We start from the raw sequence: 14,630 nt of genomic DNA, 5'->3' as shown, positions 1-14,630 counted from the left end.
TGTCCTGTAGTGTAACACTTAGACTCTATTATCTTTTGTGTATCTACTAGAGTTTTTTTATTAGTGGTTAACAAATAAAAAATAGTTTATACAATTCTTACAACAGTAAATTATAAGTTGAATTTGCATTCTAAAGCTCTAAAGTTTTACTCTCCCAATGTTTCATTTTATTAATAACTCAAAATTTATATCCTTTTATCTTGTATAGCCATTAACAAATTATTGTAGTTATTTTGTACTGTTTTTGTCATTAGCCTTCATACTAGACTTATAAGTAATTAACCTACCATCAATACATTATTCTTAATTTTAACATATATTTAGCTTCACCAGTGAAATGCATACTTCCTTATATTTTTATTTTCCTAATTAGAACCCTTGTTTCAGCTGAAAGTCATCCCCTTAACATTTATTGTAAGGCCAGTCTATTGATGATAAACTCCATCTTTTTCTTGCCTTAAAAGCTCTTTCTCTCTAATCTGAGGGACGGCTTTGATGGACAGAATCTTGGTATCTTTTTTTCCCTTTTGGGGCTTTGAATATATTATGTTTTTCCCTTCTGGCCTTCAAAATTTCTGCAGAAAAAAGCTGTTGAGGATCTTCTGCTATGTAAAAGGGAACCCACAGCGTTTTTTTCTCTCATTAGTTTTAAGATTTTCTCTTTGTCTTTGACTAATTGTAATGTATCTTAGTATAGATCTTTTTAGGTTTCTCTCATTTGGAACTCTCTGGCCCTCCTGACTCTGGATGGCTGTTCCCTTTATCATCTCCTCTGGGGTCTGTTGATCATGAGCCCCTTTAGCTCTTTGTTCCTTTTCATTCGTTTTTGCTCCTTTAACTGGATGAATTCTACCACCCTGTTTTCCAGTGACTGATCCTTTCTTCTGCCTCATCTAGTCTGCTGTTCAAACCCTTGATGTAAGTTTTTAGGTAAGTTATTGTATTCTTCAGCTGGTGATTTCTGTTGGGTACTTATATTTTCTATCTTTGTTGAAATTCTTACTTTGTGTGTATTCTCCTAAACTCAGTGAGCATATTTATGACTCATTTTGAATTCTTTGTCAAAGAAATCACTTACCTGTATTTCACTGGGTATTTTTTTCTGGGGGTTAACCTTGAAATTTAGAACATATGTATCTGTTTCTTCATTTTGACTCTTTGTTGGTTTCTCTGCCTTAGACAAAGCAGCCACCTCTCCTAGTCCTGAAGGACTAAGCTTGTGTAGGAGAAAAAAGCTTTGTGCTCAGCCCTTTCCTAGATCTTTGCTGCCTTTCAATCTTTTGTAATTGCCCAAGCAATTTCTTTTTGTTTTTAGTGACTCCCAATCCTTGAGGGTGTGCAAAGACCTATAGTGTCCTAAAAGGAAGGATATAAGTCAGCAGCTTTTAAAGTATGAAAATATACCTCTTTCAGAGGAAGACTGGGAGATGAACATTTCTGGGCACTCCCTCTGCACTGAGCCCATAACCAGTTAGAAAATGTTTCTTTGTTTGCTACTGTCCTGTTGAACACGTTCACATGTTCTGGACATTTCTACTGCTTCTGCATTGTGCTCTAGATACATAGCTGATTAAAAACTATTTCTCTACTCATTACCCTCCTATGGGACTCACACACAAACAATGCTGGCCCCTCGAACCAGCTAAGAAAGCATACCTCCGAAGTGACAGCCACAAAACCAGGGCTGCTTACATGTACATAAGTTCCTTTTCAAGAGATTCTAGGGACCTTACAAAGGGAGATTGCAAAGACGGTGCCTGCTAGCTCCCCTATCTCTGGAGCACTGCGGTTGACCCCTAGCTGCATGTGAAATTAGAAGCCTGCCCCTCAGACTTAAGGTAAGCAAATAAACCTCTTTCACAGAAAGATTGGTACACTTCAGGCAGTTAGAGTGATGTCAGCATCATGGCAATGTAAGATGTTGCCTTTGTCTCTCTCCTTCAGTCTAAAACCATGAAAACACCCCTAACTCAACAAAGGTTGCTCTGCCCAACACACTAGGATACTAGAGAGATCAAATCAACACATAGAAGAGGCAGAGCCAGATGAACAGTCAATGCAGAGCATGCAATTTCAGGCGATGGCAGCTGAGCCCGGTGACAGCAGGGGAGGCAGTGGGACAGGAAACACTGGCCTTCCAGCTCCAGAGACACATGCAATTCCCCCCACCCGCAGTGGTGGAGCCCACAACCTGATGGCCCTGGGGGAAACTCTGGAAGAGGTAATGGAGTGTGGGAAATGCCTATTCTCAAAATGTTTTCTTCAATGCCACCTATTGAAAAAGCCTCCTAATTACTAACCGGTTGAATTGTTAGAATCCAGTAAAAAATGTTTTACCCGAAGAAATTATTCCCTACTTTCAAATCTACCAGCACAGGAAAAATTCATCAAGCATCATAAAAAGTCTGGACATATGGTATCAGAAAAAGAAAGTGACAATTCTCCAAAAACCAAAGTTAAAGTCACAGAATATTGCAATTTAACTGATAGAGAATCCAAAGTAATTGTCATAAAGAAACCACAAAAAGAACCAAACAAATCCTAAAGCTGAGAAACCCAGTAAGTGGGCATATATTCTGGGAAAACCATAATTCAGAAAGATAAATGTACCCCAAAGTTCAGTCCATGGAAGCAGCCTTTATGTCCAACAGAAGAATGGATAAAGATGTGGTACATATAGACAGTGGAATATTAGCCATTAAAAATGAAATAATGCCATGTTCAGTGACATGGAGGGACCTAGAGATTGTCATACTGAGTGAAGACAGAAAAATGAATAGCATATGATATCACTTATATGTGGAATCTAAAAAAAATGGTACAAGTAAGCTTACTTACAAAATAGAAATAGAGTCACATAAGTAGAAAACAAACTTATGGTTACCAGGGGGGAAAGGAGACAGGAGGAATAAACTGGGAGATTAACATATGCATCGGTTCAGTTCAGTCACTCAGTCGCGTCCGACTCTTTGCGACCCATGAATTGCAGCACGCCAGGCCTCCCTGTCCATCACCATCTCCCGGAGTTCACTCAGACTCACGTCCATTGAGTCCGTGATGCCATCCAGCCATCTCATCCTTGGTCGTCCCCTTCTCCTCCTGGCCCCAATCCATCCCAGCATCAGAGTCTTTTCCAATGAGTCAACTCTTCGCATGAGGTGGCCAAAGTACTGGAGCTTCAGCTTTAGCATCATTCCTTCCAAAGAACACCCAGGACTGATCCCCTTCAGAATGGACTGGTTGGATCTCCTTGTAGTCCAAGGGACTCTCAAGAGTCTTCTCCAACACCACAGTTCAAACGCATCAATTCTTCGGTGCTCAGCCTTCTTCACAGTCCAACTCTCACATCCATACATGACCACAGGAGAAACCATAGCCTTGACTAAGTGGACCTTTGTTGGCAAAGTAATGTCTCTGCGTTTGAATATACTATCTAGGTTGGTCATAACTTTTCTTCCTAGGAGTAAGCGTCTTTTAATTTCATGGCTGCAGTCACCATCTGCACTGATTTTGGAGCCCCCAAAAATAAAGTCTGACACTGTTTCTACTGTTTCCCCATCTATTTCCCATGAAGTGATGGGACCGGATGCCATGATCTTCATTTTCTGAATGGTGAGCTTTAAGCCAACTTTTTCACTCTCCTCTTTCATCAAGAGGGTTTTGAGTTCCTCTTCACTTTCTGCCATAAGGGTGGTGTCATCTGCATATCTGAGGTTATTGATATTTCTCCTGGCAATCTTGATTCCAGCTTGTGTTTCTTTCAGCCCAGTGTTTCTCATGATGTATTCTGCATATAAGTTAAATAAGCAGGGTGACAATATATAGCCTTGACGTACTCCTTTTCCTATTTGGAACCAGTCTGTTGTTCCATGTCCAGTTCCAACTGTTGCTTCCTGACCTGCATACAGATTTCTCAAGAGGCAGGTTAGGTGGTCTGGTATTCCCATCTCTTTCAGAATTTTCCACAGTTTATCGTGATCCACACAGTCAAAGGCTTTGGCATAGTCAATAAAGCAGAAATAGATGTGTTTCTGGAACTCTCTTGCTTTTCCCATGATCCAGCGGATGTTGGCAATTTGATCTCTGGTCCCTCTGCCTTTTCTAAAACCAGCTTGAACATCAGGGAGTTCACGGTTCATGTATTGCTGAAGCCTGGCTTGGAGAATTTTGAGCATTACTTTACTAGCATGTGAGATGAGTGCAATTGTGTGGTAGTTTGAGCATTCTTTGGCATTGCCTTTCTTTGGGACTGGAATGAAAACTGACCTTTTCCAGTCCTGTGGCCACTGCTGAGTTTTCCAAATTTGCTGGCATATTGAGTGCAGCACTTTCACAGCATCATCTTTCAGGATTTGAAACAGCTCAACTGGAATACCATCACCTCCACTAGCTTTGTTCGTAGTGATGCTTTCTAAAGCCCACTTGACTTCACATTCCAGGATGTCTGGCTCTAGATTTGTCATCACATCATCATGATTATCTGGGTCGTGAAGATCTTTTTTGTACAATTCTTCCATGTATTCTTGCCACCTCTTCTTAACATCTTCTGCTTCTGTTAGGTTCAGACCATTTCTGTCCTTTATCGAGCCCATCTTTGCATGAAATGTTACCTTGGTATCTCTAATTTTCTTGAAGAGATCTCTAGTCTTTCCCATTCTGTTGTTTTCCTCTATTTCTTTGCATTGATTGCTGAGGAAGGCTTTCTTATCTCTTCTTGGTATTCTTTGGAACTCTGCATTCAGATGCTTATATCTTTCCTTTTCTCCTTTGCTTTTTGCCTCTCTTCTTTCCCCAGCTATTTGTAAGGCCTCCCCAGACAGCCATTTTACTTTTTTGCATTTCTTTTCCATGGGGATGGTCTTGATCCCTGTCTCCTATACAATGTCAGGAACCTCATTCCATAGTTCATCAGGCACTCTATCCATCAGATCTAGACCCTTAAATCTATTTCTCACTTCCACTGTATAATCATAAGGGATTTGATTTAGGTCATACCTGAATGATCTAGCGGTTTTCTCTACTTTCTTCAATTTCAGTCTGAATTTGGCAATAAGGAGTTCATGATCTGAGCCACAGTCAGCTCCTGGTCTTGTTTTTGTTGACTGTATAGAGCTTCTCCATCATCTTTGGCCGCAAAGAATATAATCAATCTGATTTCAGTGTTGACCATCTGGTGATGTCCATGTGTAGAGTCTTCTCTTGTGTTGTTGGAAGAGGGTGTTTTCTATGACCAGTGCATTTTCTTGGCAAAACTCTATTAGTCTTTGCCCTGTTTCATTCCGCATTCCAAAGCCAAATTTGCCTGTTACTCCAGGTGTTTCTTGACTTCCTACTTTTGCATTCCAGTGCCCTATAATGAAAAGGACATCTTTTTTGGGTGTTAGTTCTAAAAGATCTTGTAGGTCTTCATAACAATTCAACTTCAGTTTCTTCAGCATTACTGGTTGGGGCATAGACCTGGATAACTGTGATATTGAATCGTTTGCCTTGGAGACGAAGAGATCATTCTGTCGTTTTTGAGATTGCATCCAAGTACTGCATTTCAGACTCTTTCGTTGACCATGATAGCTACCTCATTTCTTCTGAGGCATTCCTGCCTGCAGTAGTATATGTAATGGTCATCTGAGTTAAATTCACCCATTCCAGTCCATTTTAGTTCGCTGATTCCTAGAATGTCGACGTTCACCCTTGCCATCCCGTTTGACCACTTCCAAGGGAATGGCAAGCCACTTCAGTATTCTTGCCTTGAGAACCCCATGAATAGTAGGAAAAGGCAAAATGATAGGATACGAAAAGAGGAACTCTCCAGGTCATTAGGTGCCCAATATGCTACTGGAGATCAGTGGAGAAATAACTCCAGAAAGAATGAATGTGTGGAGCCAAAGCAAAAACAATACCCAGTTGTGGATATGACTGGTGATAGAAGCAAGATCCGATGCTGTAAAGAGCAATATTGCATAGGAACCTGGAATGTCAGGTTCATGAATCAAGGCAAGGCACTTAGTAACTTACCTAAAATGAACATAGTTCTCTCAGTGAATTCTCATGATTCTTCTCCATGTCCACTAGATTCTCTGTTAAGGTATATTATCTTTTCTCTGAAAGCTTAAATATTTCCTCTAATGTCTACCTAATGGGTAGAAACTTGTAGAAAATTAAGTACCATGTAACTGGGCCACCAACACACTACTGTTGTCTACTCCTATCCCAATATTCTTGGTACTCTTTCCCCTATCCACGCCTAAGTGTGACCCTCATTGATTATTTTACCTACTATCCTCACAGCGGGTAGTACTTGGGAATTCATAGCCAACTATCCTGTTACTCATACAGCCTGAGAAGACTCTTGATCAATTCTACTTCCCACAGCACCTTCACAATTGACCCTCTGGAGAATAGGAGGCAGAGGCATTTATGCACTGGCTCTCATCACCCCCTGGTGAGAGTTATCCTTTATGGATATAACTCCTGTTTTCTCCTGGGCTGTTACTGTATTATTTGGGTTGAGTGACATTTCAGAATTCCAAGGAAAGGAAAGCTTAGAGATGTGACAGGCACTTGAATCAGGAAACTACAATCAAGCATGATAATTTTTCACAAGTACTATTAACAGACAAAGAGGGTATTTCCAAGAGTTTCAAAAGAATCTGCTACAAAACTAAACAAATAAATCATCTACTTTGTGCCCTCTTTTACTATTCAGGCTAGTCAGTTGTTGAGATACCATTTTATGGTTTTGTCTGTTCCTCTGATTACACAGTTCTATGGAATTCATAGGATGAATTCTCAGTCACCTGGATCAGCTCCTCTTTGCTGCAGCTACTTGTGAACATGAGTAGCTTACCTAATCTTCTTGCCTCAGCCAGTTGTCCCAAAAGCTATGCTGAAGCAGAGTACAAAGTCTGCATAACGATTGACTTCCAGAATGATAGAGGACCTTAGTGAACTCTCCCTTTAAAAAAAACAAAACAAAACAAAACCATGATGTTACTGGCAAAACAACTACAATCAGCCATTTCAAAACTCTGGATATTAGTGAGAATCAGAGATGGGACTGCAAATCACCTATCCCAGGGAAACTAATGGTCCTTGGTAAAATGGTGCGATATTAAATTTTTTAACCTTAATTTTTTTTTTTTTTTAAATTTGGGGTTATTTATATTCTCCTCTCTAACCACTTTGGTACAGTAGCTATAAAAGCCAATAGCCTCAAAGTTAGTAAGACAACTGAACTTCTTTTACAGCTGCTTTAAATACATCATCTCCACAGCACAGACAATATTTTGTCCCAACTTTAGCTCACTGGGAAACATCTATGCTCAGGGTATTGTGTCTATTTGATTTCATCTCAGGGGGAAAATCCTTTAACCTTTGGCATTACCAAAAACAGTAAAATCTGCTGGCAGTACCACACAGTCTAAGACTATGATTTCAGTTGCAGAAAATAAGAGCCTAGCCATGAATTCAAGAGGAAATTCTGAAAAACTATCTAGCCATAGAAGACATGGTAAAGCACAGATATATTCCTCAGGATCTGAATGGGGTATGGTGCAGGCTAAAAGAGAAGATACTCATCCCTGACTGACCTTAAGAACTTATGCAAGGAGGAAATATAAGACTGAAGGTTGATGACATGCCAAGACTCAGGAGAGGTGGCTGTTTTGTCTAATGCAGAGAAAAAAAGAGATTCGATGAAAATGGAGAAATAGAGTACTATGTTCCAAAGTAAAGAACAAGATTGCATCCCAGAAAAACATCTTAATGAAATCAGATAAGTGATTTGCCTGATAGAGTTCAAAATTATGACTGTTCATAATGATGCTCACCAAAGTCAGGAGAATAATTCATGAATAAAGTGAAAATTTCAACAAAGAGACAGAAAATATAAGAAAGTACAAGTAGAAATCATGGAGCTGAGACATATAATAATTGGTCAGAAAAATAAATGAAGGGGTTCAGCAGAAGACTAGATGAAGCAGAAGAAAGGAGAGCAAACTTGAAATGCATGGAATGTATCTATCAGAGCAGCAAAAAGAAAGAAAAAAAAAAACAGGAATGAAGAAAGCTTAAGGGTTTGTAGTAGAGCCTGAAGTCAGGCAAGTTGATTCCTCCAGTTCCATTCTTCTTTCTCAAGATTGCTTTGGCTATTCGGGGTTTTTTGTATTTCCATACAAATCTTGAAATTATTTGTTCTAGTTCTGTGAAAAATATCGCTGGTAGCTTGATAGGGATTGCATTGAATTTGTAGATTGCTTTGGGTAGTACTCATTTTCACTATATTGATTCTTCTGATCCATGAACATAGTATATTTCTCCCATCTATTAGTGTCCTCTCTATTAGTGTCCTCTTTGATTTCTTTCATCAGTGTTTTATAGTTTTCTATATATAGGTCTTTAGTTTCTTTAGGTAGATGTATTCCTAAGTATTTTATTCTTTTCGTTGCAATGGTGAATGGAATTGTTTCCTACAGTCATCAAGACAGTATGGTACTGGCACAAAGACAGAAATATAGATCAATGGAACAAAATAGAAAGCCCAGAGATAAATCCACACACATATGGACACCTTATCTTTGACAAAGGAGGCAAGAATATACAATGGATAGAAAGCTGGACGTTTGGCTTGTGAGCGGGAACTTCTCGGTCGCGCACGGAAAAAGAACGATTTTAAAATGGGTGATGTTGAAAAGGGCAAGAAGATTTTTGTTCAGAAGTGTGCCCAGTGCCATACTGTGGAAAAGGGAGGGAAGCACAAGACTGGGCCAAACCTCCATGGTCTGTTTGGACGAAAGACAGGTCAGGCTGCTGGATTCTCTTACACAGATGCCAACAAAAACAAAGGTATCACCTGGGGAGAGGAGACGCTGATGGAGTACTTGGAGAATCCCAAGAACTACATCCCTGGAACCAAGATGATCTTTGCTGGCATTAAGAAGAAGGGAGAGAGGGAGGACTTGATAGCTTATCTCAAAAAAGCTACCAATGAGTAATAGTTGGCCACTGCCTTATTTATTATGAAACAGAAGTGTCTCATGACTTTTTATGTGTACCATATTTAAATTGATCTCATACACTAGAATTCAGATCATGAATGGCTGATGGAATAATTCTGTTGGACAGTCCTGATTTAAATAAGATTGGTCTGTGGCTAAATAAATATAGTCAGCTTTTTAAATTTTGATAGTAATTCTGGTTCAACAAGTACTGTCACTTTTCCCATTCTAAAGAGATGATTGAACTTGAATAAGGAATATGAAACTTTTTAGGGAGATGGTGCATTCCTTCTCAAAACCTATAAGAGATTGGTTTTATATTTAGATTTCTATAACTGGTTATATTAATATATTTAAATACTGAAAAGGTCCCTTCACTGTCTCATAGAACAGAGGAGGATTCACACGTGTTTCAAGTTGTGTTCATTAGCCTGTTAAGGCAAGGATTGAAAATACACTGACAAAGTCCACTTTATCTGTTTGGTTTTATAAACTGTGCCAATTTAATTAAAATTCTCTATCTAAAATTTAGCCTTTTACTTAAAAAAAAAAAAAGAATATACAATGGAGTAAAGACAATCTCTTTAACAAGTGGTGCTGGGAAAACTGGTCAACCACTTGTAAAAGAATGAAACTAGATCACTTTCTAACACCACACACAAAAATAAACTCAAAATGGATTAAAGATCTAAATGTAAGACCAGAAACTATAAAACTCCTAGAGGAGAACATAGGCAAAACACTCTCCGACATAAATCACAGCAGGATCCTCTATGATCCACCCCCCAGAATTCTGGAAGTAAAAGCAAAAATAAACAAATGGGATCTAATTAAAATTAAAAGCTTCTGCACAACAAAGGAAACTATAAGCAAAGTGAAAAGACAGTCTTCTGAATGGGAGAAAATTATAGCAAATGAAACAACTGACAACTAATCTCAAAAATATACAAGCAACTTATGCAGCTCAATTCCAGAAAAATAAACGATCCAATCAAAAAATGGGCCAAAGAACTAAATAGACATTTCTCCAAAGAAGACATACGGATGGCTAACAAACACATGAAAAGATGCTCAACATCACTCATTATCAGAGAAATGCAAATCAAAACCACAATGAGGTACCACTTCACACCAGTCAGAATGTCTGCGATCCAAAAGTCTGCAAGCAACAAATGCTGGAGAGGGTGTGGAGAAAAGGGAACCCTATTACACTGTTGGTGGGAATGCAAACTAGTACAGCCACTATGGAGAACAGTGTGGCGATTCCTTAAAAAATTGCAAATAGAACTGCCTTATGACCCAGCAATCCCACTGCTGGGCATACACACCGAGGAAACCAGAACTGAAAGAGACACATGTACCCCAATGTTCATCACAGCACTGTTTATAATAGCCAGGACATGGAAACAACCTAGATGTCCATCAGCAGATGAATGGATAAGAAAGCGGTGGTACATATACACAATGGAGTATTACTCCGCCATTAAAAAGAATACATTTGAATCAGTTCTAATGAGATGGATGAAACTGGAGCCGATTATACAGAGTGAAGTAAGCCAGAAAGAAAAACACCAATACAGTATACTAACACATATATATGGAATTTAGAAAGATGGCAATGATGACCCTGTATACGAGACAGCAAAAGAGACACAGATGTGTAGAGCGGACTTTTGGACTCAGAGGGAGAGGTAGAGGGTGGGATGATTTGGGAGAATGGCATTGAAACTTGTATACTATCCTGTAAGAAACGAATCGCCAGTCTATGTTTGATGCAGGATACCGGATGCTTGGGGCTGGTGCACGGGAATGACCCAGGGAGGTGGGAGGAGGGTTCATGTTTGGGAACACATGTACACCCATGGTGGATTCAGGTCAATGTATGGCGAAACCAATACAGTATTGTAAAGTAAAATAAAGTAAAAATAAATTTTTTTTTTTAAAAAAAGAAAGCTTAAGGGACTTATGGACAATATCAACATGACCAATATTTGGCACAAAAACAGACATATGGATCAATGCAACAGAACAGAGAGCCCAGAAATAAATCTACACAGCAATCAATCTTTGACAAAGAAGGTAAGAATATACAATGTAGAAAAGAGTCTCTTTAGCAAGCGGTGTTGGGAAAGTTGGACGACTATGTGTAAATCAATGAAGTAGAATACACAGTCATGCCATGCCCAAAAATAAACTCAAAATGACTTAAAGAATTAAATAAAAGACATGACACTGTACAACTCCTAGAAGAGTGCATAGGCAATGCATTCTCCAACATAAATTACCCCAATGTTTTAAATTACTCTCCCAAGGCAATAGAAATAAGAGCAAAAATAAGCAAATGGAACCTAATCAAACTTACAAGCTGTTGTAGAGCAAAGGAAACCATAAACAAAATGAAAAGGCAACCTACAGACTGGGAGAAAGTATTTGATAATTATGAGAACAAAAAGGGCTTAATTTCCAAAATATACAAACAGCTCATGAAACTCAGTAACAAAAAAACAACCTAGTTGAAAAATGGGCATGTCGACTGAAAAAATTACATGCAATCTAAAAGTTGTGAGTTATGTTTTAGTCACTGGAAATTTTTAGGACTTCTGGTTTAGGAGACAGCATCTCAAGCCACCCTAAGAGAATTGCTCCAAGAAGGTGAGGGGAAGAGCCAAGTTATTTAGAAGTATTGCAACAAAGGGTAGGTAGTCTGAACATCAAAAAATTATTATTCAAGAAAACCAGATAACCCAAGTTAAGAAATTTAGCACTTTTTTATGTATGGGAAGATACAAGAGTCTGGGCTCAAGGGCATCATTCCTTTGATATGGACCTCAGCCATCTGGGGCCAGTATCCTGTTTTCATGTCCAGAGTTCCTTGGGGGTCACTATAGGATGTGGCTGTATTCTGATGGCTACTAGATGGCAAGTATTCTCCTTTTTGAGTTCTCTTAGGGTTGATTGGCTCAAGTTGAAGGGCTACAATGACTGATGACTGTGACATCCATTACTGATATGGCAGGAAATATTCCATTTCTTAGGCAGAAGCTCTAAGTAGACATTTCTCCAAAGAAGATACACAGATGGCCAGCAAGCACATGAACAGATGCTCAGTATCCCTAACTATTAGAGAAATGCAAATCAAAACTACAATGAGGTACCACCTCACATCACTCAGAATGGCCATCATTAAAAAGTCTACAAATAACAAATGCTGGAGAGGTTGTCAAGGAAAGGGAACCCTCCTACACTGTTGGTAGAAATGTAAATTGGTGCAGCCACTGTGGAAAACAGTGTGGAGATTCCTCAAAAATCTAAAAATAGAGTTGCCATATGATCCAGCAATCCCACTCCTGAGCATATATACAGACAAAACTATAATTCAAAAGATACATGTACCGCTATGTTCACAGCAGCACTATTCACAAGAGCCAACATGTGGAAACAACCTAAATGCCCACTGATGGATGAATGAATGAAGAAGATGTGGTATATATATATGGTAGAATACTACTCCACCATAAAAAAGAATGGAGAATGAAATAATACCATTTGTAGCAACATGGACGGAGCGAGACACTATCATACAAAGTAAAGTAAGTCAGAAAGATAAAAAGAGATACCATATGATATCTCTTATATGTGGAATCTAGAATATGACACAAATGAACGTATCTATAAAACTGACTATTAGGAGTTCCTTGGACTGCAAGAAGATCAAACCACTCAGTGCTAAAGGAAGACAGTCCTGAATATTCATTGGAAGGACTGATGCTGAAGCTGAAGCTCCAATACTTTGGCCACCTGATGCAAAGAACTGACTCATTGGAAAAGATTGATGCTGGGAAAGATTGAAGGCACAAGAAGAAGGGGACAACAGAGCATGAAATGGTTGGATGGCATCACCAACTCGTTGGACATGAGTTTAAGCAAGCTCCGAGAGTTGGTGATGAACAGGGAGGCCTGGTGTGCTGCAGTTCATGGGGTTGCAAAGACTCAGGCATGACTGAGTGACTGAAATGATAAACCAGACTCACAAACATAGAGAATGAACTTGTTACCAAGGGGGAAGGTGGTGGTGAGGGAAGGGTGGATTGAGAGTTTGGAGTTAGCAGATGCAGAATATTATATATAGAATGGATAAACAACAAGGTCTTACTGTATAACATAGGGAGCTATATTCAATATGTGTGATAAACTACAATGGAAAAGACTATGAAAAAGAATGTATATATACGTATAACTGAATCACTTTGCCCTACAGCAGAAAAGAACACAAGCATTGTACACCAACTATATTTGAATGAAATAAATTTGAGAAAAAGATGACCAATACTTTATTATACAGGGTCCCAGATCTTTCTGGGATGGAGAAGGGAATGGCTACCCACTCCAGCATTCTGGCCTGGAGAATTCCATGGACAGAGGAGATTGGCAGGCTATAGTCTATGGGGTCACAAAGAGTCAGACACGACGGAGCAACTTTCACTTCACAGGTGACACTAGTGGTAAAGAACCCATCTGCCAGCGCAAGAGACTAAGAGACACAGGTTCGATCCGTGGATCGGGAAGATCTCCTGGAGAAGGGCATGGCAACCCACTCCAGTATTCTTGCCTGGAGAATCCCAGGGACAGAGGAACCTGGCAGGCTAAGGTCCATAGAGTCGCAAAGAGTCAGACACAACTGAAATGACTTACCACAGAAGGAAAGAGTGAGAAAAAGGGGCAATAACCATATCTGAATAAATAATGGTTGGAAATTTCCTTAACCCAAGGACACAGCCATCCAGAACCAGGGAACGCCTAATGTTCAAAAAGTTTAATGCAAGAAGACCCATACCAAGACACATCATAATTAAACTGTCAAAAGATAAAGACAAGAAGAGAATTATAAAAGCAACAAAAGGAAAACCTGTTATATACAAGGGATCCTGCATAAGGCTGTTAACAGCTTTTTCAGCAGAAATCTGTAGCCAGAAGGAAGAGACATAATATATTAAATGCTAAAAGGAAAAACAATCTGCCAACCTAGAACACTCTTTCCATCAAAGGTGCCCTTTAGAAATGAAGGAGAGTGTGTTTTCCAGAGAAGAAAAAAATTGACAAACTCCACAACTAACAGATCAGCCTTAAAATAAATGCCAAAGACTTTCTTTAGCTGAAATAAATGTTCTCATTACTAAAAGAAAAACATATGAAAGTAAATTTCACTGGCAAAGTTAAATATATATTAAAATAAAGATTAATTTAATGTGTTGGTTGTAGATTTATCACTTATAAATCTAGTATGAAGGCTAAAAGTTGCAAAATAAATATAACAATTGTTAGTGGAGACATGAGATAAAATAGTGATATCAAAAACATTAAATGTTGGGAAGGGGAGTAAGTATGTAGAACTTTAGAATTATCCAAATTAATTTGTTATCAATTTTAAATACACTTTTATAAATGCAAGTGGTTTTCTGTAAGCTTCATGGTAACCACAAAGAAAAGGTAGACACAAAAAAGATAAAGGAATCGAAGATAAAACTACAGATAATCATCAAATCATAAAGGAAAGGATCAAGAGAAGAGGAAGAAAGGAGTTACAAAACAGCAACAAGTTCAAATCTACCAATGGTCACTTTAAATGTATGGACTAAA

General features: G+C 38.8%; 1 protein-coding gene across 1 annotated transcript; it reads left to right on the top strand.

Moving 5' to 3' along the window:
* Window positions 1–8,659: 8,659 nt before the first annotated feature.
* Window positions 8,660–8,990, top strand: LOC128053843 (cytochrome c-like). The gene has a single exon (XM_052646295.1). It carries the CDS (start codon window positions 8,673–8,675, stop codon window positions 8,988–8,990), a length of 318 nt encoding a protein of 105 aa, XP_052502255.1. The 5' UTR covers window positions 8,660–8,672.
* The last annotated feature ends 5,640 nt before the right edge of the window (window positions 8,991–14,630 follow it).

Source organism: Budorcas taxicolor, chromosome 10, assembly GCF_023091745.1.
Source record: "Budorcas taxicolor isolate Tak-1 chromosome 10, Takin1.1, whole genome shotgun sequence".
Taxonomy (NCBI): Eukaryota; Metazoa; Chordata; class Mammalia; order Artiodactyla; family Bovidae; genus Budorcas; species Budorcas taxicolor.
This window is presented reverse-complemented; position numbering and strand designations above follow the sequence as displayed.